At 37.4% G+C, this 24,558-nt stretch overlaps 1 protein-coding gene across 1 annotated transcript in view; it reads left to right on the plus strand.

The window, feature by feature from the left end:
* SH2D4B (SH2 domain containing 4B) overlaps nt 1-24,558 on the plus strand; it is a gene marked incomplete at both ends in the record, with an annotated part of 69,527 nt that overhangs the window by 36,282 nt on the left and 8,687 nt on the right. Inside the window, one exon of the mRNA XM_082308119.1 lies at nt 2,096-2,223. Coding sequence (XP_082164245.1) covers nt 2,096-2,223 — 128 coding nt within the window. The remainder of the gene's footprint in view (nt 1-2,095; nt 2,224-24,558) is intronic.

Below are 24,558 nucleotides of genomic sequence, written 5' to 3' on the forward strand. Positions count from 1 at the left end.
AAACATGTGCTTTAATAGTGAATATACCTAAATTAATATAATTCAACTACTCAGACCTAACACTGGTATGGTGAAACAGGAGCAGATGTGTATCTAAAATTTTACTCTGTCGGTGGCCTGGGAGGTCAAGGAGGAGACGCACAGTATGTTGTTATTTACCACTAGTGTGAGACAGATTTTTTTGCCTCAAAGGAATGTGGGTTCAGTGTTATATCTCTCAGTTTTTCAGAATGAAGTATAGCTCCTGTCGTTTTTACCTTACCTTGCCTTTTCTTTTAAAAAGTCACATGAAAATAGTATTATGTTTACTTGAGATCTCTCTCCCTTACAATTTCTATATAGTTTAGAAAGCTTCCATTCAATTTTTTTCCTCCTGTCTTTCTTATTTTGCTGAGTGTTCTCTTCCCAATGAAATTTTGTGGCCCACTTATTCACTTTTACACTTTTGCCTACTGTGTTTTGTTTTTTTTTTTACTTTCGTGGTTGTATTTCTTGCTTCTTGCCCCTACTGGACAAGCCCGACCACAGTAGCTGTATAGAAACTGACAGAGTAATTTTGAGAATTGGCCCAGGGCAGAAAAAATTATGGATTTGTCAAATTTTTCAAAACTAAACTGAATTAGAGATAAATGAGTTAAGAAATGAGAATGGACTCTAGAGCCCTGGAATTCAAAGAGTTTCTTATTTCTTTACAGAAAATATTCAAAAGCAGAAATAAGAAACACATGTAGTTTGTTTTTTTTAATGTGTGTCTATAACTGAATTCTCACTTTTTCCCCTCACTCATGGTTGTATCTTCAAATTTTATGATGAATATTGGTCAGCTCTGCTCACATGTGTTCGTGTAATTTAGCAATAACTATTACATTCACTGTGGGTTTCATCACTTGATATCAACAGAATCAATGGCTAGTTTTAGTAATAGTAAGAAAAGCTGAAAGAAGGACTCAGTTGCATATCATCAAGCAGACAGCACCTATCTTTTTGATTTTATTTCTTTCTAAGGAGCACCTTGCTGTCATGAATTGCAGAACCTGGATTGGTTTTGAGGGTTCTTGATTATCTTGCGAGTTTGGTGACGTCTGAGCTGACGTTCTAATTTTAGTAATAGTTCTCCATTACGTTGTCTAGAAATATACAGCATTAACTGGCAGCTCCATGGCAGGTGGAGTAGGAAAGCTAGAAGTATGTAGCCAGCCACTGTACTGGGCACTGTGAAGTGTACGTCTCACCAAATGAAAGTGAAATTATAGTACAAGTAGAAGTACATACCCACACTAGCCTTCATCCTATTTATCTGAAGAAAAACAGTAATGAAGATGTGGTAATTTGTGCTAACAGTTTGAACACCCAGAAACCCATGGGATTTCAAACTATACAGAAATACATTGTAAAACTTCCCTTTTACTACTGTTATCAGGGTAAAGGAGATTGTATGCTTAATTGGAATGTACTTATACTTTCATTTGATATAATATACCTTAGTCCTTATTTGGGGTAGCTGGATGGATTTTACACCTAATTTGTCTCCTACTAGCTAAAATAATCTAAAATGCATAGGGAGTAGTAGAAACAGTAAGGGAGGCTGGCAAGTAGAGAATGCAAAGGGAACATAAGAGTTTAAACAAAACATTCCTTCTATCATGCTCAATTGTTTGGATACACAACCTATAGCTGATTCTGATTTAGAATTTCGTGCCAGTAAAAAGGAAAAAAATAAACTTTGCTTGTCAATACGTGTGTTGGAATAAAAATGAGGTGGGAAAGGAAAGCTGACTGAAATGTCTATTGCATCTTTTGTGGTAAATTGTTTTACAGTTTAAGTTCTGTGCTTAAGAAAATGTTTAAGGTTCTGTTGCAAATGTAAAATCAAAATATTCTGGTTTCCATAAAAACTCAAAATAATTTTAACAAATTTAAAAAAGGTTAAAATTGTTCAGTGAGCTATACTGAACAGCAGTTATACTGACCTTTTTGTAGCTGTATGTTTTGTAAATACATAAAAAAGATATTAATATTTATATTGTCCCTTGCTTTCATACACTGCCAATTCTCTGTATGGCTCTTTTCTGTAATTACTTGCCTTTCAATGCAGTAACATCTGGGAGCGTCCTTCTAGACCCTTTTCCCGAGATGTCATCATTCGCTGGTTCAAAGAAGAGCAGATCCCTCGACGTGCTGGGTTTGAGAGGAACACCAACAGGATTGCTCAATGGTTTCATGGTAATACACTGATCCTTCATGTCTTATATAACAGAGCTGTAAGCATACGCTCAGGAAATAAATCTTGCCAGCTTTCATTGCAAAAAGGAACGTCTACTGACATTGTGGAACCTAGTGCCTGTTAAAACAAGATTTTTTTAATCGTTCCTATTATTAGCATATGATTTTCCTGTTTTTTTTTTTTTTTTTTTTTTTTTTTCTTTCTGATTAAGTAGACTAATTTGTGACTCATATCACCAAAGTTTTTTTCAGGAATATTTTGGCCAAAATATACTTGTTGTGAAATAGCAAGCCAAGCAGGAGGAATGAGACCAAGATAGGGTGAGCAGGACTCCAAAATAAACTGGCAAATACTGTAGTGATATGGTATGTGGATGACTGACATTCAAGTTTTTGCTTTACTTGATTTGCAAGAAGGACTTGAACTCATATATGTTTAATCCCTGTCATGCTTTCTAAACCGGGGTAGCATTTTTTTCTTTCTCACTTCCTTCTGCAGACAAAAAATATTGAAAGATCTTGCTTTCTCTCAAAAAGACTTGGGAGTGTATGATTTGAGGCAGTTTTAATGAAATGGGAAAAAAATTCCTGTTCAGATCCATAATTTGCTGTCATATCTGCTGGAGTTCCTAGTACCTCTGAGGCTTTTGCTCTGTGTAGCATTTGCTATGCAGCTGTATCTTAGATATGAAATTCACAGGTAAGGTAATTTTCATAGGTATTAGCAATGATCTTTATATTTGTTATACTCAAACATGAAAAAAGAATTCTGGCTTAATAGCTGACATAATTGAGGGACTTGAAAGACTTTAAAGTTAAATCTCAATATTTTTTTCATTGCTGCTTTTGGTGAGTCTGACATTTCTTTGTTCAAAGCACTAAGCTGACCCTGATCCTATTTTCATGATTCTCTAAACGTAAGATGAAGATGTGTGGGTGTTCTAAACTGAACCAGGCAAGGAAGATTTCTGAACAAGTTTAGTGTTTCAGATATTTCAGATTTCTTTTTATGATACACAAATCCTTCTGTGTTAAAAGACATCAGCAGGCTGCTATTTTCATTGGCTTAATTAGTCAAAGACACTGAAGTCAGTCATGAATAGCTTGTAAATGCTACAAACTTCAATTTCTTATGAACAATGAGGCCAACAGGGTTTTTTGTTTTCTTACAAAAGACATTTGGTGCGGTTTCTTTCTGAGAGACAAACTGATTAAAATTTCATCACATTTTTGAAAAGTATTTTCAACAATGATCTTTCTGTGTGGTCCAACGGTAAATGTTTTCCCTGCTTGTGGGAAGTTCACATCCATATAAATTGACACGAGTAGTTATGAACATAGTTCACGCCTTAAGTTAAGAAGGCATCTGGGCTTGAGCTGATGCCTGTGCAGTCTTTCTACTAACTTCAGTGGCTTTTGGATTAGTCTGTTAATCGCTGCAATAATTGAGGAATTCATGATCTTTAGTTTCTCAGATCACGCTGTTCATATCTTAAGAAGCTGTGACTATCCAATGACATTTATAAAAGTAAGCAAGTACCTCGTTTGTCTTCCTCCCACTCAAGGAGCCTGATAAAGATAATTAAGATAGATTCCCAGCACAAAGCTCAGTGGTTTTCTTTGCAGAGATCCACATGAATGCTGGTTTGGTACTTATTTGCTGGGTTAGCTGTTTTAGCTTCTGCAGCTCATGTGACATTCATCGTAACCCCTAGTGAACAACTCAGCTGCCTTGTAACTCTTCTGGAGTGGTGGAAGCTAAACATCAGGTTGTTACAGATGCAATAGTCAATGTTTTGTACTGTTAGGTAGTGTCTATGTTACGTTTTGTAATGTAGACAAACTTTGAGAAAAAACAAACAAACAAAAAACCCAGAGCAAAATATTAGAAAGTATTGACATACTTTAACTTCTTTTTTTCCAGAAAAAAAACCCTCTTCACTGAATTAGCCTCCAGTTTGGGGGCAGGGGGAGTGGGGAGGGGAAGGCAACCAAAAAACTTTTGATCCAGACAAAAATCATTTTTCTATTCTTTATTTACTACTTATTAAAATAAAGGTTGTGACTTCTATTGTATACGCCTATTTAGGATCTTCTGTGTGGTGGTGTTTTGTATTGTATTCAGGGAACCAGGACATTATATATATTTTTTGTGTATGAACAAAAATACAGCAGAATATATCTGATTTTGGCAATACGAATGAAAGCCATTCTGCAAAGCCCAGAATTATGGCTAACCACTTGAGCCAATGGGGCAATAATATAATCATCATCTGGATAGGTCGATGTTTCTGCGGAAAGAACTGCTGCCTGGTATTTAATGTTGTCTAGTGTTACGATGAAAGGTTCTTAAGACCTCAAGCATCTCTCAGAACAGGTATAATCAGGTCCTTCACATCCTTGAATAACTTCTATATTTTCTTATATCCCAGTTTTGGACCATAAAATGGGAGTATAATATTGTGCCTCACATTAAGGGCGCTTTGAATGCAATGCACTAAGAGGTCTATTACAGCAGTACTGAAAAAGTAGATACTAGTTTGTTACGGAATTACACATTTTTGCCGAGGTCAATAGACCTTTGCTTACCTGCTTTGTCTGTCAGGGTGTTCAGCTTTTTAGCTAACATTAAGCATTAGCCGATTCACTGTCTTCAAATTGTACTATGGAGATATGATATTTTCTAATTATACAGAGATGAAGGTTTGAGACAGATGTGTTTGACTAAAGTAACGAAGTCCAAATAATAATGCAAAAATGTCTTTACCGTTACATATTTGGCATATTTCCCACGTTAAGTCATCAGACTGATCTGGATTCTGTTTTAAAACATATATAGTCTAGGGCATTTTCATAGTATGTGAAACAGGGTAACATATGGCATACCTAATGTACCTGAAGTTTTCCTTTTGTCTTCATTTGAAGAATCACTACAAAATGTTTCATTTGAAGTGGAGTGGTAAAATCTGTAGCAAAGAAAATTCTTTTTCAAATCTGAGCGTTTCCTTCCTTATTCACAAAAAGTTACTTCTTAAACGAATATCAGCCTCAACTTCATCCATCTCTATTTGTCTCTTGAAATTATCATCAGTTATCTGAACTCCACTAACAGATGTTTTTAGCTCATTCTGAATAAGCTTTATTGTTTTCTTGATTAAAAAAATAAGCATGTTAAAGATACAACCTGTAATATTCAGCTGAATTTTGGATGTAAATTCTATTATTTTTGCTATGTTTGAGTAATAGATCCCTGCCAAAAACTAGATTGTTTACCCCTTCAATACAGGATGATTTTTTTTTTAAGTTTGTAAAGAAAAAAATGTTGTTTTTTAAATATCTATTTGAAAATACTATATATAACTGAAAACGATCTTTAATCCTTTCAGAAATCATAAAATTAGATGATCTCTACTTCATTTGGATTGGGAAGCAATGAACCTATTTTTTAAGTAGCTTATGCTCACTTAGTGGCCACAGTGCAATGATGCTCAGTTCTCAAACTGCTAAAATAAAGGAGAATCAGAGCAAGCAATTAAGGTAGCAGAGACTGTCTTGGGATATAAGGGAATCGGTGTCTATATCTTTTGTACAAAACCCCACTGCTTCTTTTGTATTGTTTAATAGTTGCCTTAGGTTTGAGTGAAAAGAATTATGCTTTCAATTTTTTGACTACGAAAACTAAGAAATTGGTCTAAGTTTAGTTAAAGGTAAATTCTGATCATTTTGATAACTGGGAAGTTGTTAATCATATTCTGATTTCTTACCTGCTAATTGATGAATGTGGGCAGATGAATCTAACTTACAGGGGCATCCTAGTGTTGTATCAAGGTGTATGAAACCTTTTTGTAAATCTGAATCCAGAACATTCTTTGCCAAGATGTCAGTTGCTGGTACACTTTGAAAGCTGGGAAGTAATTTGGTGTTTAAGATGGGAGGACACTCTCTCAGAAGGGCTAGAAAGGGAGACACATTCATTGTTTTGGCCAAGTCTAGCTTTGAACTGGAATTTTCTTTTCAAACCTCTGTGCAACCCATGCCAAGTAAAGGGAAAGTTACCAGCCTTCCCTACATGTTGAAGAGTTTTGCCAAACTCTATCACAGACATTAGCAAATTGTAGTTTTCAGTTTACTGCAGGCATAAGACACTGGGAATAGAATTCCATATGGCAACAAAAGTAGAGGTCTCTTCCTCCCATAAGTATTTATCAAAAGGATGCTGGTGGCTGAAGCAGGTAATATTTCCGGATTTGTCCTTCAACCTTTCTCTTTTGCTTGAAATCTGTTTCAGCATTTTTTTACCATTCCCACTGGTTTGTCAGCTGTTCCTTTTGATATTTTTTATTTTTTTTTTAACTTGACATGTTAGACTTTTCACTCTTACATATTATGTTCTGCATTTGGTTATTTTCCATTCAGAACATAGGAAAGTGTTGCTGTTTGCAGGGGGATCTGATCTCTAAATATTTCCCCAGCTTTAGTTGAGACCAACATTTTATGATTGTTGATGTTATTTATCTATGATATAAAAGGAATGTATAGTAAGTATAATACAGTATGACAAAATGAGGAATTTATTCTTTACCTGTCTGTGAGGTGGCTGTATTCGTGTTTGCTAAGCATCTACTGTAGCACTATCAGATCTCCACTTGCCTTCAGGTTGAAAGGAAAGTTCAGAGGCTGATATCACAGATCTGGAAACATGAGGTAGTTGCCGTAAAGATTGTACCTTTAAAATGGAATTTCAGTAGTGTGGTTCCTATTGTGGAGAACTATTTTATCGAGGGAAGTCAGGATGGCAGCACAGTTACTGGCTGCTGTGAAGAAGCTGATCAGAGCAAGTTGAAGGATGGATTGAAAAATACTGAGAGAAGCAGAAGCTGAGTAATCCCTGAGGTCAGGGAAGCCAGGAAAGACAATTTTCAGTTCAACAGGATCATGTTGCAAATGTTATAGATCAAGGTTTAATTTCAGATGGATAATATTGTTTTCAGGAAGAAACTTGTTTTCAAGAGGAAAATCTAGCAGACCTAAATAGTAACAATGGTTCTGCAAATCAGATGCTCTCAGTAAAGGATTCAAGACTTAATATTTCTGAAAGTCTACTAATTTTGAGTCCTTGAACAGCAGTGGCAACACTGGACATATTGGTATAGCTGAACTGTGGGAAATGTATCTTATAAAATATAGCTTTTATTGCAATATTTCCTAAGGGACATGGAAATGGCAGTGGTTTGGTTTGAAAAACATCTAACAGTGAATACAGTTTGCTGCTTTGAACGTAAAAGCGTGCTTTTTCTTCTGCTCTTGACAAAGAATCTTCCAATCATTCAATAAATGCATGTTAGGAAGACGTAAAGCAAGTGTTGTCAATCCAGCAGAAGTACAGCCTTCTTGATATTAATGATCTATTTTCTAATTCACTGCTTTATTGTTATCTAGCTTTTACTTCTGTTTGAGAAAGTGCACATATTGATTCTCTCCATAAGTAAACTGAGCCCCAGGGGTCTGGGTTTTTTTTTTCCCCCTTCTAGAATTGTTGTTGATGGGGTACTTTGTTGGGGAAAAAGATACAAGATCTTGTTAAAAATCTCCTGAATTCCTTGAGAGCTTTTCCACTGTCTTCCACAGGCTTTGAAAGATGCATCCAAATAATAGCAATATGCAAAGCTTGGTATCTAAAACATCTTGTGACTGGGAAACATCGGAACTGGAATCAGAGAATTCCTGACTCAAATAATAAAAACAGCTAAAATAAAAGTTGTCAATTACAGTGTACCTGTTATCTTGCACACATTTGCAGGACAGCTCTGGGTCTCTAATTTATGCAAGTAAATGAAGAGGAAGTGTGAGATTAAATAAAGTTACAGAATATCAAAATTTATTTTGAACAATTATCTGGGAAAGATTAAAAAAAGAAGACTTTTGAGATGATAGATTTAGAAGAGGCTATGTCTTACTCTCTTTATGAAAAAGGTAGACTTCTCTGTTTTCTACTCTGTCAGCCTGTTCTCAGAGAGGGCTGACACAGTTGTGGTCAGCAGTTCGAATATCTGTAGAATTTGTGGCTTGTGACTGCTGCAGGTATACACCCAGGTCAACACAGGCTGATAGTTACTGCCACCTGGTTGATTTTGTGTAAAACACGTAATGCCACAGTCATTTAGTATTAATCATCACACCTAATCTGTGTGGATTTCTCAAAAAATGTTGTTAGGAATGCGTTACCTTTGCTGGGAATCTTGGCAGGAAGAACAGGTATGGAACAAGTTCGGACGCCAAATTACGCTCTCGTCGCTTAAGCCTACATTAGAAAATGAGTTGAGGCATACTGTTAGGCCTGAGCGGGGAGGCATGCGCTGCTGTCACCGCTATTGTCGCTATTCTGTGGTTAAATAGAGCACGTTAGTTTCCAAGGCTGCATAGTCCTGTGCTTTTCATCACTGCTGAATTCAGACATTGAGATGAATGAGATTCATATCACAATGCTTATGCAGGATGAATGAGAGCCCTCTGTTGTATTATATAAACGGGTTGCTAAACACTGAATGAGACAAGTCAGGCTGGAAAACCTGTGTCTAGCATTTGAAGGACTGATGATAGGCTCACTCTGGTTTTGCACCATGGCCTTTAAATAGTAATAATACTGTAATTGTACTTTACTTTGAAATAATTATAAAGCAGTAATATTTATAACCTACACATACAGGTTTTATTGGGGCACTATACACAAACCAGTTTGTCCTTGCAGTTTTATATGTATTCTCTGTATACATAGTTAGAGTCGTGATCATCTGTTTACTTGCTGTGAGATGGTACGCTATTTTTTATATTTCCAGGACGTATTCCTATCAAACGTCTACTGGATGTTCTGATTGTGTTTTTCAAAGATAGTACAGTATTTGGGGTTAAGCTTTTATATCCTATGGTAGATTCTGGTACTTGATTATGGATGTCGCAAGTCAAGTCAGATCCATAACGTATGACAAAATCCAAATACTTCATCAGCTCTAATTAAGTTCTCAGGTTCTTCCTTAAGATATGAGAGGTGTTTTGCTGTTTTCTGAGAAATAAGGTGATCCTTCATGTACTAAGTCACTCCACTTAGGTCATAATGATTGTTTCAGTCTGTCAGTTCTTTTGAAGGCTTTGGAATTGTTTTTCTAGTGCCATTACAGTTCCAAAGTGTCTATACAGACAGGTTATTACCAAACAAAATAAATGTTTTAGACTCATGGCTCCCCTTGGAAGGGAGCAAAGTATCAAAGTGAAGTAATGTGAGCTGTAACATGCTGCAAGGAGAAAGGAAGCACAAAAGAACAGCAGGGAAACTGTAGAATGAGGCAATTGAATAATTAATGTAAATAGGCTAATTGCTAATGTGAAACGAGCTTTCTTATTCTTTTACAATACATTGTCCTTCTTGACTGCTTTTTAACTGGAAGCTATATTCTAAAGATTAGGCATGTTCTAAAGATAGACGGCAGCAATTTTTCTGAACAGGTATTGTAGACACAAAAAATGAGAGGTAATAAAGAGCATGTGACCACTAAGGGGAAACAAGTTTGATGAAGTGTTAACGGTTTCATGGATGCAAACAGGTCAGGTGCAGTGCCCATACAGAGCACTGCTAGTCAAAGATTAAAAAAAAAACAAAAAAACAAAAAAACAAAAAAACCAAAATATAAAAGAGAGAGAGTCCTTTCAAGTTCAAGTTTGTGCCGGACAATTCTTTGCATTTGTGAAGAATATGCACCAGCTTTTTCATAGAGTTTGCTTCCAGGTGAATTTACTAATCTCTTAATGAAAAAATATTTTGCTATTGAAAATCAAATTGCTTTACCTTCTGAACACTTCTTGCCCCCTTTATTTGAAACACTTTAAGATTTTCTTCTCCATGTGCTACTATTAGAGCATGACATAGTAAGCAATTATGATTTCATTTAGTAAGCCATTGTGGTAGCTTAATGTATTTACCTGTAATTTTCCATTACAGTTCTGTGTTCTGTCTCCTTATTGAACTGGACTGTGTGTGAGTACATTTCGCTATTACTGCAGCTCCTTCAGTCAGGGTTTCTTTATCACATTGCATAAAACAAAAAGGAGCGTTGTTCCTGAACGGAAAGCTCTGCTGTTAGTGTTTGGAAACGAAGAATCATTTATAAAAACCAAGTGATATAAGAGCATGAGTTATTTGGAAGAAATCATATATAAAGACTTAAAACTGACCTATTTTAAAGAAAATAAGGAATGTTAGAGTCAAAAAGCCCTGACATCTACAAAGCTTGTTTATGCTAAGATTGGTGACCAAAGCGAATGCAGAAGGCCTTGTTCATCTGTCCAGCAGCCTGAATCTGAGCTATGGTTCCCTTTTACATATATTATAGTCTGTTCCTTACATGCTGGATCATGCCTTCTCCTTTCAGTGTCAGTTGTATATGTGTTAATTGGTTAGTTAGTTTATCCACGCACAAGGTGCACTTAGATGTCAGTCGCTACCAGCACAAGACATTCAGCTCATACTGTGTATCTTTAAATGCTGTATCTGGATGTTTCCTGATCACCCCCTCTAGCATACCGCAGGTGTCCTGTGGAGAACCTTGTTAGTCTTGGATGAATTGCTGATATCCTGCTTATTGTTAGTCCGTATCTAACTGTTTATCAGCCCTGCCTCCAGCTCTTGTTCCTTTGCCTGCACACTTACAATAACATGCTTTCTATTTTACAGGCTTCCATATATTTTCTTCAGCTTATGCTAGACTAAGTTATATTTATTATTTTATCTGCAGTATTTTCTATTTAAAGCACAACAAATACTTGCAGACCCAAGGTCAGAAAATTTTACTGGTTTCTCAGCAGATGGCCTTCTTACTGGTCCTTCTGTCTTGCTACACAAACTACTGAAACCACAGTCCTATTGATCCAGCCTCAAGGCAAAAGATTACAAGTTATTAGTTCGACAGCTCCTTTGAAATAATGCTATTTTCCTGCTAAGCAAACACAACTTTCTCAAACAGGGTATCAGCAGGTATGGTGTGTAGTCATGCAGGGGGGAAAAGCAGGCGATTGTGCAAAATTATGTTGCTGGTTTAGCTTAACTCCAGTTCACCCAGTTAGGAGCAGACTGTGACACTTACACTGCTTTCAACACAGGAGATAAACAGTAGGAGATGATACGAAAACAAAGGGAAGAGATTTCTGCGACTCTGTAGGCAACTAACCTGAATGTTCAACTTCACCATGTGATGCTGGCATGGAGGCAGAATGAGGTGGAGTGTAGGAAACATGTTTGCCCTTCCCCTGCAAAAGTTAAGGGAATGACAGCTCCTTTTCTTCCCTTTTGGATTTCAGAAAGGCCACTTCTTCCTTCTTCTCCTGGCCTTTCAGTGAATGGGACTGTCAAATCACGAACTCATGAATCTTTTTAAGAGGTAAAACTCGAAAAGGGCTATGCAGATTAGCACGCTGATTAGCCTTGGCTCTCACCAGATCATACCTTACCTCTCTGTCCAAGATTAGCATCTGTAATATAATACACAATAGTTCTTAATCCATGATAGGGAGGACTCAGAACTAAATTATATATAATTCTGCGGAACATTCTGCCACTGCTGTTACCACTGCTGCTCACAATTGAACACAGCATGGATCTGTCGTGAGCGCATGTAGCTATTGTAAGCTCATTGCAGTATGCTTGATAAAAAGAATCTTTTGTACTTGAGGTGAGCTGCAAACATAGACATTTCAATCCAAGATACAAGAACGTAATAGTTCATTACTTATGGGACAGAGCTCGCTCTCCTATTTTGGCTTTTAACCATGCTACTGTTTACAGGGTGGGGACAGAAGCTTCGAGAGCTAAGATGGCAGTAGCAACAAATGATTCTGCACACTTGCTGTGTGTATCCAGATCCTCTTATCATGTAAACTGCAATAGTTCCATTGATGAAATTTAGCATAAATGAGAGACTCTTAATTCCAGACTTTATATTAGAAATTAAGTAAAAAATTCTGTTTGCTTCTGTTTGTAACTTTTTCAGAACTTCATATGAAGTTGGTCCCTCCATTGAAGCCATTTCTGCTTACTAAGCAGTGGCTTCAAACACCTAATTCAGATTATCCTGCTGTGAGTTTGAGCCTAGCTGTTAGCTCACTTACCTTAATTCCAGTGCTGGTAGGAAATGAGGCTATTTAGTGGCTGTTTTTTAGTGGCTTAACTGAGAATTGGGTCAAACCCCAGAGGATGTCCAGAACTGGACCATTGTAAGAGCTGCACGTGGTTATTATACTGCCGCTCGTTAGGCGTGAAGTTTTTACTATCCCAATGTTACTCTTATTTGACTTTCAACAGTGCTTCAGTGTCTGGTTCACTTTATTGAGTGATTAAAGGTACTTTTTCTCCTGAGGAGCAGTACACTAAATCAATATGCAAGAATGTAAGCAGCTAGAAAGCACTGTAATTAACAAAGTTAGCTCAAAGTTCCCAAATCTAGCCAAGTCTGTGAGAAGAAAAATTAGTTATCAATATTATCCCTAGACTTATTTTTCTTTGAGCTGGGTAAAGCAGTATAGTTTCTTAAGTACTTACAGAAAATACCGCAATCAAACTGCTTTGTAGAAATCTATCTGGAACTGCTATTTTGATTTGAATATGGGAAAATACTCCAGATATAGCGAGATTTAAATTTGTATCCCTTTTAGCAATGAAAGTTCTAATGGTCACTTGATTAAAAAACATGTAGGAAGATTTCTTCTAAGCTCAGTGACGTCATCTGGAAGATTCTCACAGATGTAAATAGATTTCAGATTTGACTGCTAATGTACCTAAAAGATGTATGCATTCTTAAACCTTAAAAAACTGGAATATATTTGAGGCAAAAACCATTTTCCTTCACCTATGAAAAAAAGCATGAAAAGCAAAGAACGCAGTATATTTTTCTGCTTAGTTATCTGTTGTAACACCAGCCGTAAAATTTGAATTCCAGGGCTCCATGTTAATTATTTCTCTCCTTGTATTAAGTGAGCTCTGCTGACACTGTGATTTACTATTACAGTTGTCATTTAAGTTTATGGAAAACATATCTTGGCAGCTTCTTGAGAAGAAGAGATTACAGTGTTCGAGGTAAGCTGTAAGATACATGTGCTTTTGAAGACCATCATGGGCACATGCATGTATTTGTATACATGTAAAGTTTTCCTACTTTTTGGATCTATTAATTTCATTATAGAAAGGAGAAGGGTTGGTCAGTTATTTTTGAGTGTGGGATGTATTTTTGTTACTAACCAAGGGGTTTTTTTTATTATTTAAAAAAAAATTGAGAATGCATTCAACTGCTTTTCTGTCTGATTCACAATCAAGAACGTTATCATTAAAGCCTCCTGAAAAGTTTTTATACTCACAAATTGTTGTGGTGATTGCAGAGGCAATTGTGCTGTATAATTGCCATTATCAGCTGATATCTACTCGGCGTATTCATGATAGTGTGTCAAATTGGCTATAAACTGTGGGCCAAATTTATACCAATAGTCCAGGTTCTTCCTGAAATTAATAGTTTCATGCCAGGAGCAGAGAGCAACCCTCAGCTGTGTCATAAGGTGCAAGGAAACACACCATGGGAAGAGAGAAGCTGGAGCTTACTGCACCCTAGTGATGAAGCCATTCTGGTCCCTATCCACTTCAATGAGCCTTGGGCTGCCTTCCTTGGGCTCATGTAGAATGGACCCAGAATCAAAAAGTCAACACTTGTTGCTTATGGAGCTGGAGGTCGAACTAGAGGTTTAATGAGTCTTGTTGGATGCAATGAAGAATCAAAATCTAACTTCCATATACTCAGATAAAAAGCAAATTAAAATTAAAATAGCATAGGTACATCAATACAAATCGGTATCAATATAAAAAGGCCAGGGGAAAACATTAGCAACTCTAGCAAATTAGCAGCTTGTCAGAGGCTGTAATGTGATATTTTGTTTACTACCATGTAACTCAATTAACTTCTAGACATTTCAGTGTCCATTCATTGGGCAAATGCTCTTAGAGTGAGACCGCTAAATTAATGAAGTTGTATTCATAATGCATTCCCAGTGTACTGAATGACAAATCAATACTAGCATAAAATAAAGCCATTTAAACTAGCAATATACCAGGAAGACTCCCTAAGAAGGCTCTGAGCATTCTTAATGCTCAAAAACATGATCAACCTAGATATCACCTCTCTGTTGTTAACTAGTAGAATTACAAAACCTTTCCCACACAGCCGTGCATTTTGTATTACACTATTCAAGATGTTTATTCACAGAAATTTGACATTTGCATAAAACTTACTAAGTATGGATGTATATGAAGAGATTTGGTTTTCAGTTTACATACGAGCAGATTTTGCATATCTAATAGTCCTTACTCATGTCAAAATCTTCCTTCTCTGTTTCACAGGAGTAATTGTGAAGCTTGTTTATTTTAGGTAGAACTGCAAATTAATTGCCTTTATGGGAAGTAATTTAAGTATTTATTCAATATTATTCCTGCTGTAGAGATGCATCATATACAAAACTATTTGGACCAATGGAAATATCAGTGACATCTGCTAGTCTAAAGCCAATCCAGTTGTCTTCCTTTTATACCACTAGCATGATCATTGTTCTTCAGATGTTCTTAAAATGTGCTTTCATTCAGTACATCTCCTGTATTTTTTTAAGTATTATTCTAAATTGGATTAGGGTATATTTCCTGTTTGTCTGAAGCTGTAATCTGTATCTTTGGTTGCTTTATTGCACCCAAATAAAATATGCCAACCCTCTAATAAAGACAGTAAGTTCAGTTTTGAAGTCCAAATTTAAAGTGTTGGGCTTTGTCTTAATTCACCAAAATTGTGAAAAACTTAAGTATGTATTGAAGATATTCTTAAACATACTATGTTTCTGTAATGAAGAAATTATACTGCTTTTATACAAGACATATTGATGAGCTTTATGGCAATGTGGAGAAGGAAAGAATGCCTGACAATGACTCCTTTTTTTTTTCTTTTTTTTTTTTTTTTTTTTTTTTTCCTGGGGATGAGCTTGGGAAAGTGGCACTGCTGATTTTCTCTTGAGTTTTAATGATTAAAAATTGCAGGCTTTTCATAATTTAGCTCATGACTGAATGTGCTGTTTTTCCCTCCTGGGTTTTTTGTATGGTTCTTGGAGATGCTCTGATAAAGGTGGGAGTACCCATAAAATGTGGTGATATAGATAGGGCTGCTTTGCTTTTGTTTGTCTTTTTATAGTCAATCTCTGCATCATCATGCAGCCTCCAGTGCAATTAACTCATGATTTAAGAGTCTTGTTCATTTTGCTACTTCTCACTTGGCTCGATGAAATTTGCCAGTAGCTTCCTATTATCTAAGTAAATTGTTCCTTTTCTTCACTTAGTAAATCCAGTGGCTATGTTTCATAGGTGTTTACAGCTATGACAATAGTGGCACAGGAAAACTGCACTAGCACTTAATGTTGGTGTCTTATTCATTCCTTTTGTTATGAAGTCATAGCATATTACAATTCTCAGTAATTTATTACTATTATTATTAGAAAGCTTTTTGGCACCTGGTTGTCTCAGTCCAGTTTGTGTGGACAAGGGCCTCATTTCTTTAATTTCTCTATTTTGTGTACTCGGTTACATGATGGAAAAATGGGTATAATGGGTCACAAAACTGCCCCAGAGTAAATGACTGCACAACATACAAGGCAAAAGCAAATCAGGCCCTAACTGTTCTGCCAGAGTTTATGTTGATTTATTATATCATTTATTCAGTATAATGTCATAGTCACAGCCTAGGCATTAAGAATTTAATGGGCACTAAATTAAACCCCCTGTTTTCCTCTAGAAGTGGTATATTCACGATAGAGCATGCAAATGGTGGGGTAACCACAGAGACCTTTTTTAATGAACGTGCATTATTGCTCTCTCTGTTCTATACATCCTTAAATGTGGCCACGTTTTTAGAAGAGGGGCTGGTTACACAAAGGATCCAGTCTGCATTTGCAAACATAAATGATTGCTTGCCTAAGCATCCATGTATTCACAATCTGGAAGCATCAAAAATGATTTACATATCAATGCTGTAAGACTGTAAGTGAAACCATATATAAGTGGTTTTAGCATATTGTGTTTTTCTTATGTCAAAATGATTTGAGGACAGAAAGAAGCACCTTACTCCTGAAGAAACATCAATATATTAAAATCTGTAGTACAGAAGCAGAACCTGGTGCTAAAATAAATATATCGTATATTTTTTAGCATTTAATTTTTTAAATAGTTCTTATGGAACTAGATGTTTCGTAAAGTATTCCACCCTTCAGTCAGTAATGCTTATTTTGGAGCTAGTAAAATATGAATGCTGTTTTAAAGGATTGTATAGTTTATCCTTCTAGGTAGAAAGTTTTGTGCTTGACTTGTCTTTTTGTTGAGATTAAACACCTGTTGATTTGCAAGTACAAGTATTTCTTCTGGCACTGGTTTTCAAAGAAAGTCTTGGTGGTTAAACGTACATATATACTTGAGTGAAGGAAGAAGCGGCAAGCTGATAAAAATCTGATGAGACATGTTTTTTTCAAAAGCACTCTCTGAGACCGACAGTAGTTTTAACGCTTGCAATTTTTCATACTCGTCTTTCACTTGCAGAAAGTGGGAAATGGTAACATTTACAGGCACTAAGTGAGCAGGTGTGTAGAGTTTTAAGTTCTAAATGCAGCTTGCATGGAAAACCAGAGAACTTGCACTCAATTCTGCTTCTAATGCCTTCAGCGTTTAAAATGTCCAGTGATTGATGATTTTGAATTGCAAATAATTTCTACTTTTATATGAATATTTCTTTAAATTCTTTTTTTTTAAAGGAGTCTTTGATTCAAGAAAGAATTGCCCCTAACCTCACAAATCTTCTCAATTTCTGTGTGTTCAGGACTGTACCTCCCAACTCTCCTTCAGCAACTATCCATCAGCCAGTAATGGGCTTTTTGAAACCGTGTCTCTGCAGGAATGTCATCCCAGCCAAGGCTGTTTAGTTGTAGTGCTGTTCCATGCACTGTCCTTGTCTTTGGTCCGTGTGTTCCCCCTGGAGTGTCATCTGGCAGTGCTGCCTCAGAATGGGTTGTACAAAGCCAGGAAGGGGCTACAAAGAGACTACCTTTAACTAATTCTTCTACTTTGCCTTTTTACAGAAATCTAAAGCAAACAAAACTCTCACTGTGGGCTTTATTTTGTTTTGTGCAATTGGTTTGGTAAAAGCTCCGTCTTCCATGTTTTTTCATGTCCATGCTGCCCTCAGAAGTATTTAGGAGGAACAAGGACTTAGAATGGCTGGAGTTACGAGAACATAAATAGAACCCAGGAGGGCTTTTGCTGTCTCATCCTCTCGGATCAGCTTTCTCATCTTTTTCCTTGATTTAGATCTCATTTGCATACCAGAAGATTTTCTCTCTCATTTTCAAATTCAGCAAAATTTGAGGATTTAGATGAGAAGTAACAAGGTGAGTAATGTAAACAAGTGAAGTGGTTTAAGTGCTTGCAAATGATGCCCACAAGCTAAAATTTCCCTTTCTTTTTCTTCTATTGCTTGCAAGAACAAGACTGAATGAATGCAAATATTTTGTCTGCCTGGAGAAAGGATGGTGAATACTGGTCACTAGCCTGCTAAAAAACTGCCACGCTTTTCAATTTTCACACAAAACACAATATCAGTGACTATCGTACCAGAACAGATGTGTTTCTCTTTGCTAGACCAAGATCAGAGCTTAAATCAGCTTCTTTGCCCTGCAGTGTTTTTGTATTACACCACTGTACCATTTCTAGCCCTGTCAGGCTGCTCCAGTGAGGTATTTCTGTGTGTGCTTTACTGATTAAACAAATTTTATGTTTCAGAAGATAGAGTAAGGTCTTAATATCTACTTTGCATGTGTCGCATCACGCACCTATCACAAAAGTTTATTGATAGTCTGTGTAGTTAGCTATCTTTTCCACACATAATAGAAATAAAAATTCAATCCCATCTGTATTGTAAGGAGGTGAACGCATCCTACAGGAATAATATTTGTAACAAAGTTCCCTGTTTAGATTAGCATACTGATATTTTCTCAAAGCGTGTTTGTTTCTTAGTTGGAGTTTGCAGACATCCTCATGAATATGTTTATTTTCCATGCTATTTGCAGGAAATGTCAACTAGGTATAACAGCATCTAGGATGCTTATATAGGCCTGGAAGTATTTACTGATTTTTTTTTTTTTTTTTTTTTTTTAAAAAACAAACCTTTCTTGTTTTCCAGTCATCCTATTAGCAAAGAAAAAAACATCATTATCAAGAATATTTGTACTATTCATGTAAGGCATCCTATTTAGGTGCTTGGAACCTCCCTGTTGTGGATCTTCCATTGACTTTACTGGAACATAGAGGCTTCCAACTTTAGTCAGTGAAAACAGTACAAGATTAAATATTCCTGCCCCTAAATTTCTGTCAATTTACTGATCATACATGGTGAACTACACACAGAGAAAGTAGTTTGATAAACCACTGAAAATGGAACGGTTAACTGTTCCATTTTTTTAAATGAACTTTTTTTCAGAAGCTGTCCAGATGAGAATAGAAAACTCACAAAAATTGAAGGGCAATAGCAGAGGTTTAATGCAGGGATTTCAGGTCAGAAGAGCCCATCTCTAAAGAAAAAAATCAAGAAATACACATATGAGATAAAAGGCTAAAGGTCTTTTGTGCTACCTTTTCTCCTCCAATAGGTGACAATTAATAACATACAAAGAGAAGAGAGAGTTTGAAATCTTTGTTTTCCTCCTGGCTAATGCATTCTGTAGGCTGATCTGAAAGGAAGGAAAGAAAGAAACCAACACTGTGCTTTAAGGAGACATTAACAGAAAAATTTATAGCTCTGTTATACCAGTGGTGTATTCAGAAAAGTAATGCAAACGCCTATCTTTTATGTGCTACACTGCTCGTTAGTGAATATGGTGTAAATATTTTGACAGTGAGTTATAAAGGGTTTTTACAGTATTTGATAGTTTGGATATAGAATGAACTTTAAAGGAGACAATAAAGGGGTATATTTTCTGCAGAGTGCATAGGGAATTAACCATGAGCCACACTGGCAACAATGGATGTAGCACATCTGATTTTCTGTAAACCTGAAGAAAAATACCCATTATAACCACATTACTCGTTTAGATAGGATTTTCAAAGATTCCCAGGGGAGTAAGCACCCATTTCCTTCAGAATTTCAGTATGTTTTTAATTGCTTTAAGGAATCTCAGCCTTAGGGAATTAAGAAAGCTTCTGAGGTCTGAGTTTTCTTTATTCTAAGAACTGCTTTATCCTGTCAGAACAGAGAGATGAATTCATATTATTAAAAAGAAAAAAAAAAAAAAAAGGAAAAAAAAAAAGAGAAGGGAAAAACCCGACAAAACAGGCCTATATATTTTTACATATGATACTTTTCCATGGTGAATTTCTCCTGTGTACAGAGGCTCAAGATGTGAGGTGTCCTATGCACCACATAAGTCTTCAAGGAGAGCTTGTTTAGGGAATGTTGCATTATCAATATGCCTCATCCTTGCCTGAAGGGATCTCTTGCCATCAGAAAAACATTATTCCTCTGGGCCTTGGTTTTCTATACATGTCTGTATGTAGCCCAGAGCATACTATCCATACTTAGCAAGGCCCACTGATGTGTCGTTTCCCAGTTCTGCATATATCTTAAATGTACCAGGATGGTTACAAAGGAGAGGACTGTTGAAGAATGAGTAATGGTCTCCTCCTCACCTTTCAACAGCACAGGTATATCTCTATCTTAGGTATGTTACTGCATGCATTGCTTCTGGGCTTGCGCAGAAGAAAAGGTGGTGAATGTGGAATGCAGAAAGGTTTCTGCAGAGGCCCCCTAACCAGTGTCACTTCACTTTGCCTGTGTAGCTCAGAGAGGAGGCTGTCCCCGTACTGACCACTGAGTACTCAGATAACTTATCTGTGACATGGCCAGTGTATTTCAAATGTGCATTTTACCTGTTGATTTCTAAATACATCCCAGCTTTGCCTCCCATTGCAGTTCTATGCAGACAGGAAGGTTTTAGTTTATTTACTCATATTTTAGGTTTTGCTTTTTGTGATCTATTGCACATCTTTTCTCTGTTCAGCACAGAGGCCTGTAGCCCCTTAGTAACATTTATGGATACTGTGCTATTTACTAGGACTTAAATCAGATTACCAATATGCAGCACACCATGAAATATCTGTGTTCTCACCAGCTGTAAGTAGGAAAAGCATTTCATAGGAACTCAGCGCCCCTTGGCTCGTGGGCTCTTGCCATGACACTTGTGGCCAGGTTTTGGGAAAAAAAACCCAACAAACCAAACAGTCATTGTACTGTTTTGAGTTTGTTTTTGTTTTTTGTTTTTTTGTTTTTTTTTTTTTTAAAAACTGGCCATTTATTTTGATGCCTAAATGGGAACAGAACTCTTTTGAAGATCTAGTCCCATGTGAGTTTATCCTGCATTAACAGCAGATGGTGAATAGCTTCAACAGCTTTGTTTCTATTACCAGCCATCTTTGATTTACTCCCTTGCTTTGCTTTTCAGTCTTTATTGCTTCTATTCTGAAACAGCAGAGGCAGAGCTGTTGTTATCCCTTAGCCGTAGCTTTTCTCACACAATACTATTGGTCTCTTCTTTCACTATTTGTTTTGTTGCACTATCCAAAAAAGTATTGTGACTAAAAGGAAGGACGAGAAGATGAAACCTTTTTAATAGAATGGCATGCTGTAAGATCCTATTGCGGCAAATATTTGTGCATGTATTTAATAGTGCATGCTACTGCCACTGTAAATGCTGGAGAAATGATAAGGTATGACCTAGATATGTACATTATCCTTTGGCTATTTCAGTTGCAGATCAGTCCATAAACCACCATAACTGATAACAGTGTTCTTTAAATTATACGTGACGTCGGTAGTCTCAAGGATGACATAAAGTATTCATTCTAGACATCATAGTTTTGTAGATTAATTGTGTCCTTCCCGGTGAACAACCATAAGTGTGTTCAGTCAGCTTAAGAGTCCACATACAGACTTGCACCTGTGGGACAGAATTGAAAAAGTCAACCTGAGAAAACTATAGCTTTGAGTGATGTAGAGACTGCTTTTCCCTGAGAGCATAAACTGTAGCTGCTCTAGTTCTTGCACTGCAGGGAAGCAACCACTTCATCTTCTCTGCTTTTATGATTTTGATCTTTCTGAGTGGTTGAAGGAGCTGGATTTTTCACCCTCTCCTAGACCAGAGCTGGTTGCTAGTGTCATGCATTTGAGCATTTGTTTCAAGCCTTTACTGTCCCAACTTACTATGGGATCACAAAAAAGTCACATTTATTCTAAACCTTAGTTCCCTAGCTTCGGTTTTCATCTTTGCTTGTGTTTGTTCCTCCTGTATATCTTCCTTTGCTGTGGGCTCTGAATTCTATGACCCCCTCCATTAGGTTCATAGGCCAGTGTTCTTAGAAGCTGTCCTTGCACTTCCTGACAGTGGTTTATGTTAATGCTGGCATGCTAACACAGGCTGTCAGCTCTTCCTAAACCATACTGGCTGCAGTTGGATTAATCCCTTCTGAATTTCTCTTTACTTTTCTGATTATTTCTTTCAAAACTAATTGATTTTATTCATATTTTGGTCCCAAGTAGGTTGGGTCTTTACTTCCAGCTACATGATTTTTATTATTATAATGATGTAGGCAGAAAAACCTATGATGTCTTTTCCTCTCCTCAAACTGGAACTTTTCTGTTTTGACTAAAAATACCCAAGACCCTAAAATCTGTTCTGTACAAATTTATTTTCAAGGTTTTATAGCGGTTTGTTCTGAAATTTGTTTCAGCTTTTTTGCAAGGTGAGGCGTAATCCAACTTTTGACTCTTAAATTAAGTCTCAGACAGAGGAAATTTATTTGGATTTTTTTTGGAAATTCACTTGTTTATTTCCCTCTGGAAAACATTTTATTCCAAATGGCATACTTATAGTAGTATGTGTGTCTAGCTCAGTTTTTCAGTTCCAAAAATGGAAGGGATTGGCTGGTACTTAGCAAACTGATCCTTCTAACCCTTGTGCCATTTTATCACTATCTTTCAAATTATAGAATCATAGAATCATAGAATCGTTAAGGTTGGAAAAGACCCTTAAGATCATCGAGTCCAACTGTTAACCTGTCACTGCCTAGTCCAACACTAAACCATGTCCTCAAGAACCACGTCTACCCGTCTTTTAAATACCTCCAGGGATGGGGACTCAACCACTTCCCTGGGCAGCCTGTTCCAGTGCCTGACTACCCTTTTGGTGAAGAAGTTTTTCCTAATATCCAACCTAAACCTCCCCTGGTGCAGCTTGAGGCCGTTTCCTCTCGTCCTATCACTTGTTACTAGGGAGAAGAGACTGACCCCCACCTTACTACAACCTCCTTTCAGGTAGTTGTAGAGAGCAATAAGGTCTCTCCTCAGCCTCCTCTTCTCCAAATTAAACAACCCCAGCTCCCTCAGCCGCTCCTCATAAGGCTTGTGCTCTAGACCCTTCACCAACTTTGTTGCCCTTCTTTGGACATGCTCCAGCACCTCAGCATACTTCTTGGAGTGAGGGGCCCAAACCTGAACACAGTACTTGAGGTGCGGCCTCACCAGTGCCGACCACAGGGGCACGATCACCTCCCTGGTCCTGCTGGCCACACTGTTCTTGATACAGGCCAGGATGCCATTGACCTTCTTGGCCACCTGAGCACACTGCTGGCTCATGTTCAGCTGGCTGTCAGCCAACACCCCCAGGTCCTTTTCTGCCAGGCAGCTCTCCAGCCACTCCTCCCCCAGCCTGGAGCGTTGCATGGGGTTGTTGTGACCCAAGCGCAGGACCCGGCACTGAGCCTTGTTGAACCTCATACAGTTGGCCCCGGCCCAATGATCCAGCCTGTCCAGATCCCTCTGTAGAGCCTTCCTACCTTCAGGCAGTTCAACACTTCCCCCCCAGCTTGGTGTTGTCTGCAAACTTACTGAGGGTGCACTCGATCCCCTCATCCAGATCATCAGTGAAGATACTGAACAGGACCGGCCCCAACACTGAGCCCTGGGGAACACCACTCGTGACCGGCCGCCAACTGGATTTGACTCCATTCACCACCACTCTCTGGGCTCGGCCGTCCAGCCAGTTTTTAACCCAGCGCAGAGTGCGCTTATCCAAGCCATGAGCAGCCAGTTTCTCCAGGAGAATGCTGTGGGAGACTGTGTCAAAGGCCTTACTAAAGTCCAGGTAGACAACATCCACAGCCTTCCCCTCATCCACTAAGCAGGTCACCTTGTCATAGAAGGAGACCAGGTTAGTGAAGCAGGACCTCCCTTTCGTAAACCCATGCTGGCTGGGCCTGATCCCGCGGTTGTCCCGCATGTGCTGCATAATGGCTGGCACTCAAGATGATCTGCTCCATGACCTTCCCTGGCACTGAGGTCAGGCTGACAGATCTGACTGTTGAGATCTGCCTGTATAATTGGACAAATATAGTCCTTTACATTATTCGGGAGTTATCTGCTAATTCCTTATAGTTCCTTGTGTTTACCCATTTATTTATTGTTTACACTTGCTCTAGGTGTAATGTGTCTGTATGACCTTTAGCATGTGAATTATTCATGTAATGTTTGCCAGGAATATTTGTATTCACATGGGCTTTGATCTAATCCCATTGAAAACAAAAGAGATACTGGTATTGGCTTCTCTGTGTTTTGGATCCTGCTCCTAATTTTGATTGGTGACCTAAGTCACACACTTCCCTAGTGAGATGTCTTAAGTTGTATAAACAGGATGAGTCTCTTTCCTCTTCATTGATTACCTGTGAATATTCATAATTGTTCAACAAATCAATTTTGCATGAAATAGAAGGCTTTTCATAATGGTCATGAAAGCACTTTTGGCATTAATTCTCTCATTAATATTTATTCATGCCAGTATTTGTGACGCTTCTGCTCTGTGAGTAAAACCTCACGCACTAGAGTGTTTGAGATCAAGCTAATGAAAAAATATGAAAAGAGAAAACATCAGCTAAGCAAATAGCTTCTATTGCAGAAGGGTAAATGAACACTTCTGGGCTGTGTTTGTACCTGCTGTCCCTCTAATCTTAGTCGACCTCTTGGCATATATAAATGCACATATGCATATTAAAAATATATTGATCAACAAAGGCCAAATTATCTGTATATATTGACACTGTTATTTTACATGGTACATTAGACCACTGGTAGATTACAACAATGGACATGATGTAACTTTATCTGTATAATAAAAAAAAATTTT

This window comes from Platalea leucorodia (genome assembly GCF_965183815.1).
Source record: "Platalea leucorodia genome assembly, chromosome: 4".
Classification (NCBI taxonomy): domain Eukaryota; kingdom Metazoa; phylum Chordata; class Aves; order Pelecaniformes; family Threskiornithidae; genus Platalea; species Platalea leucorodia.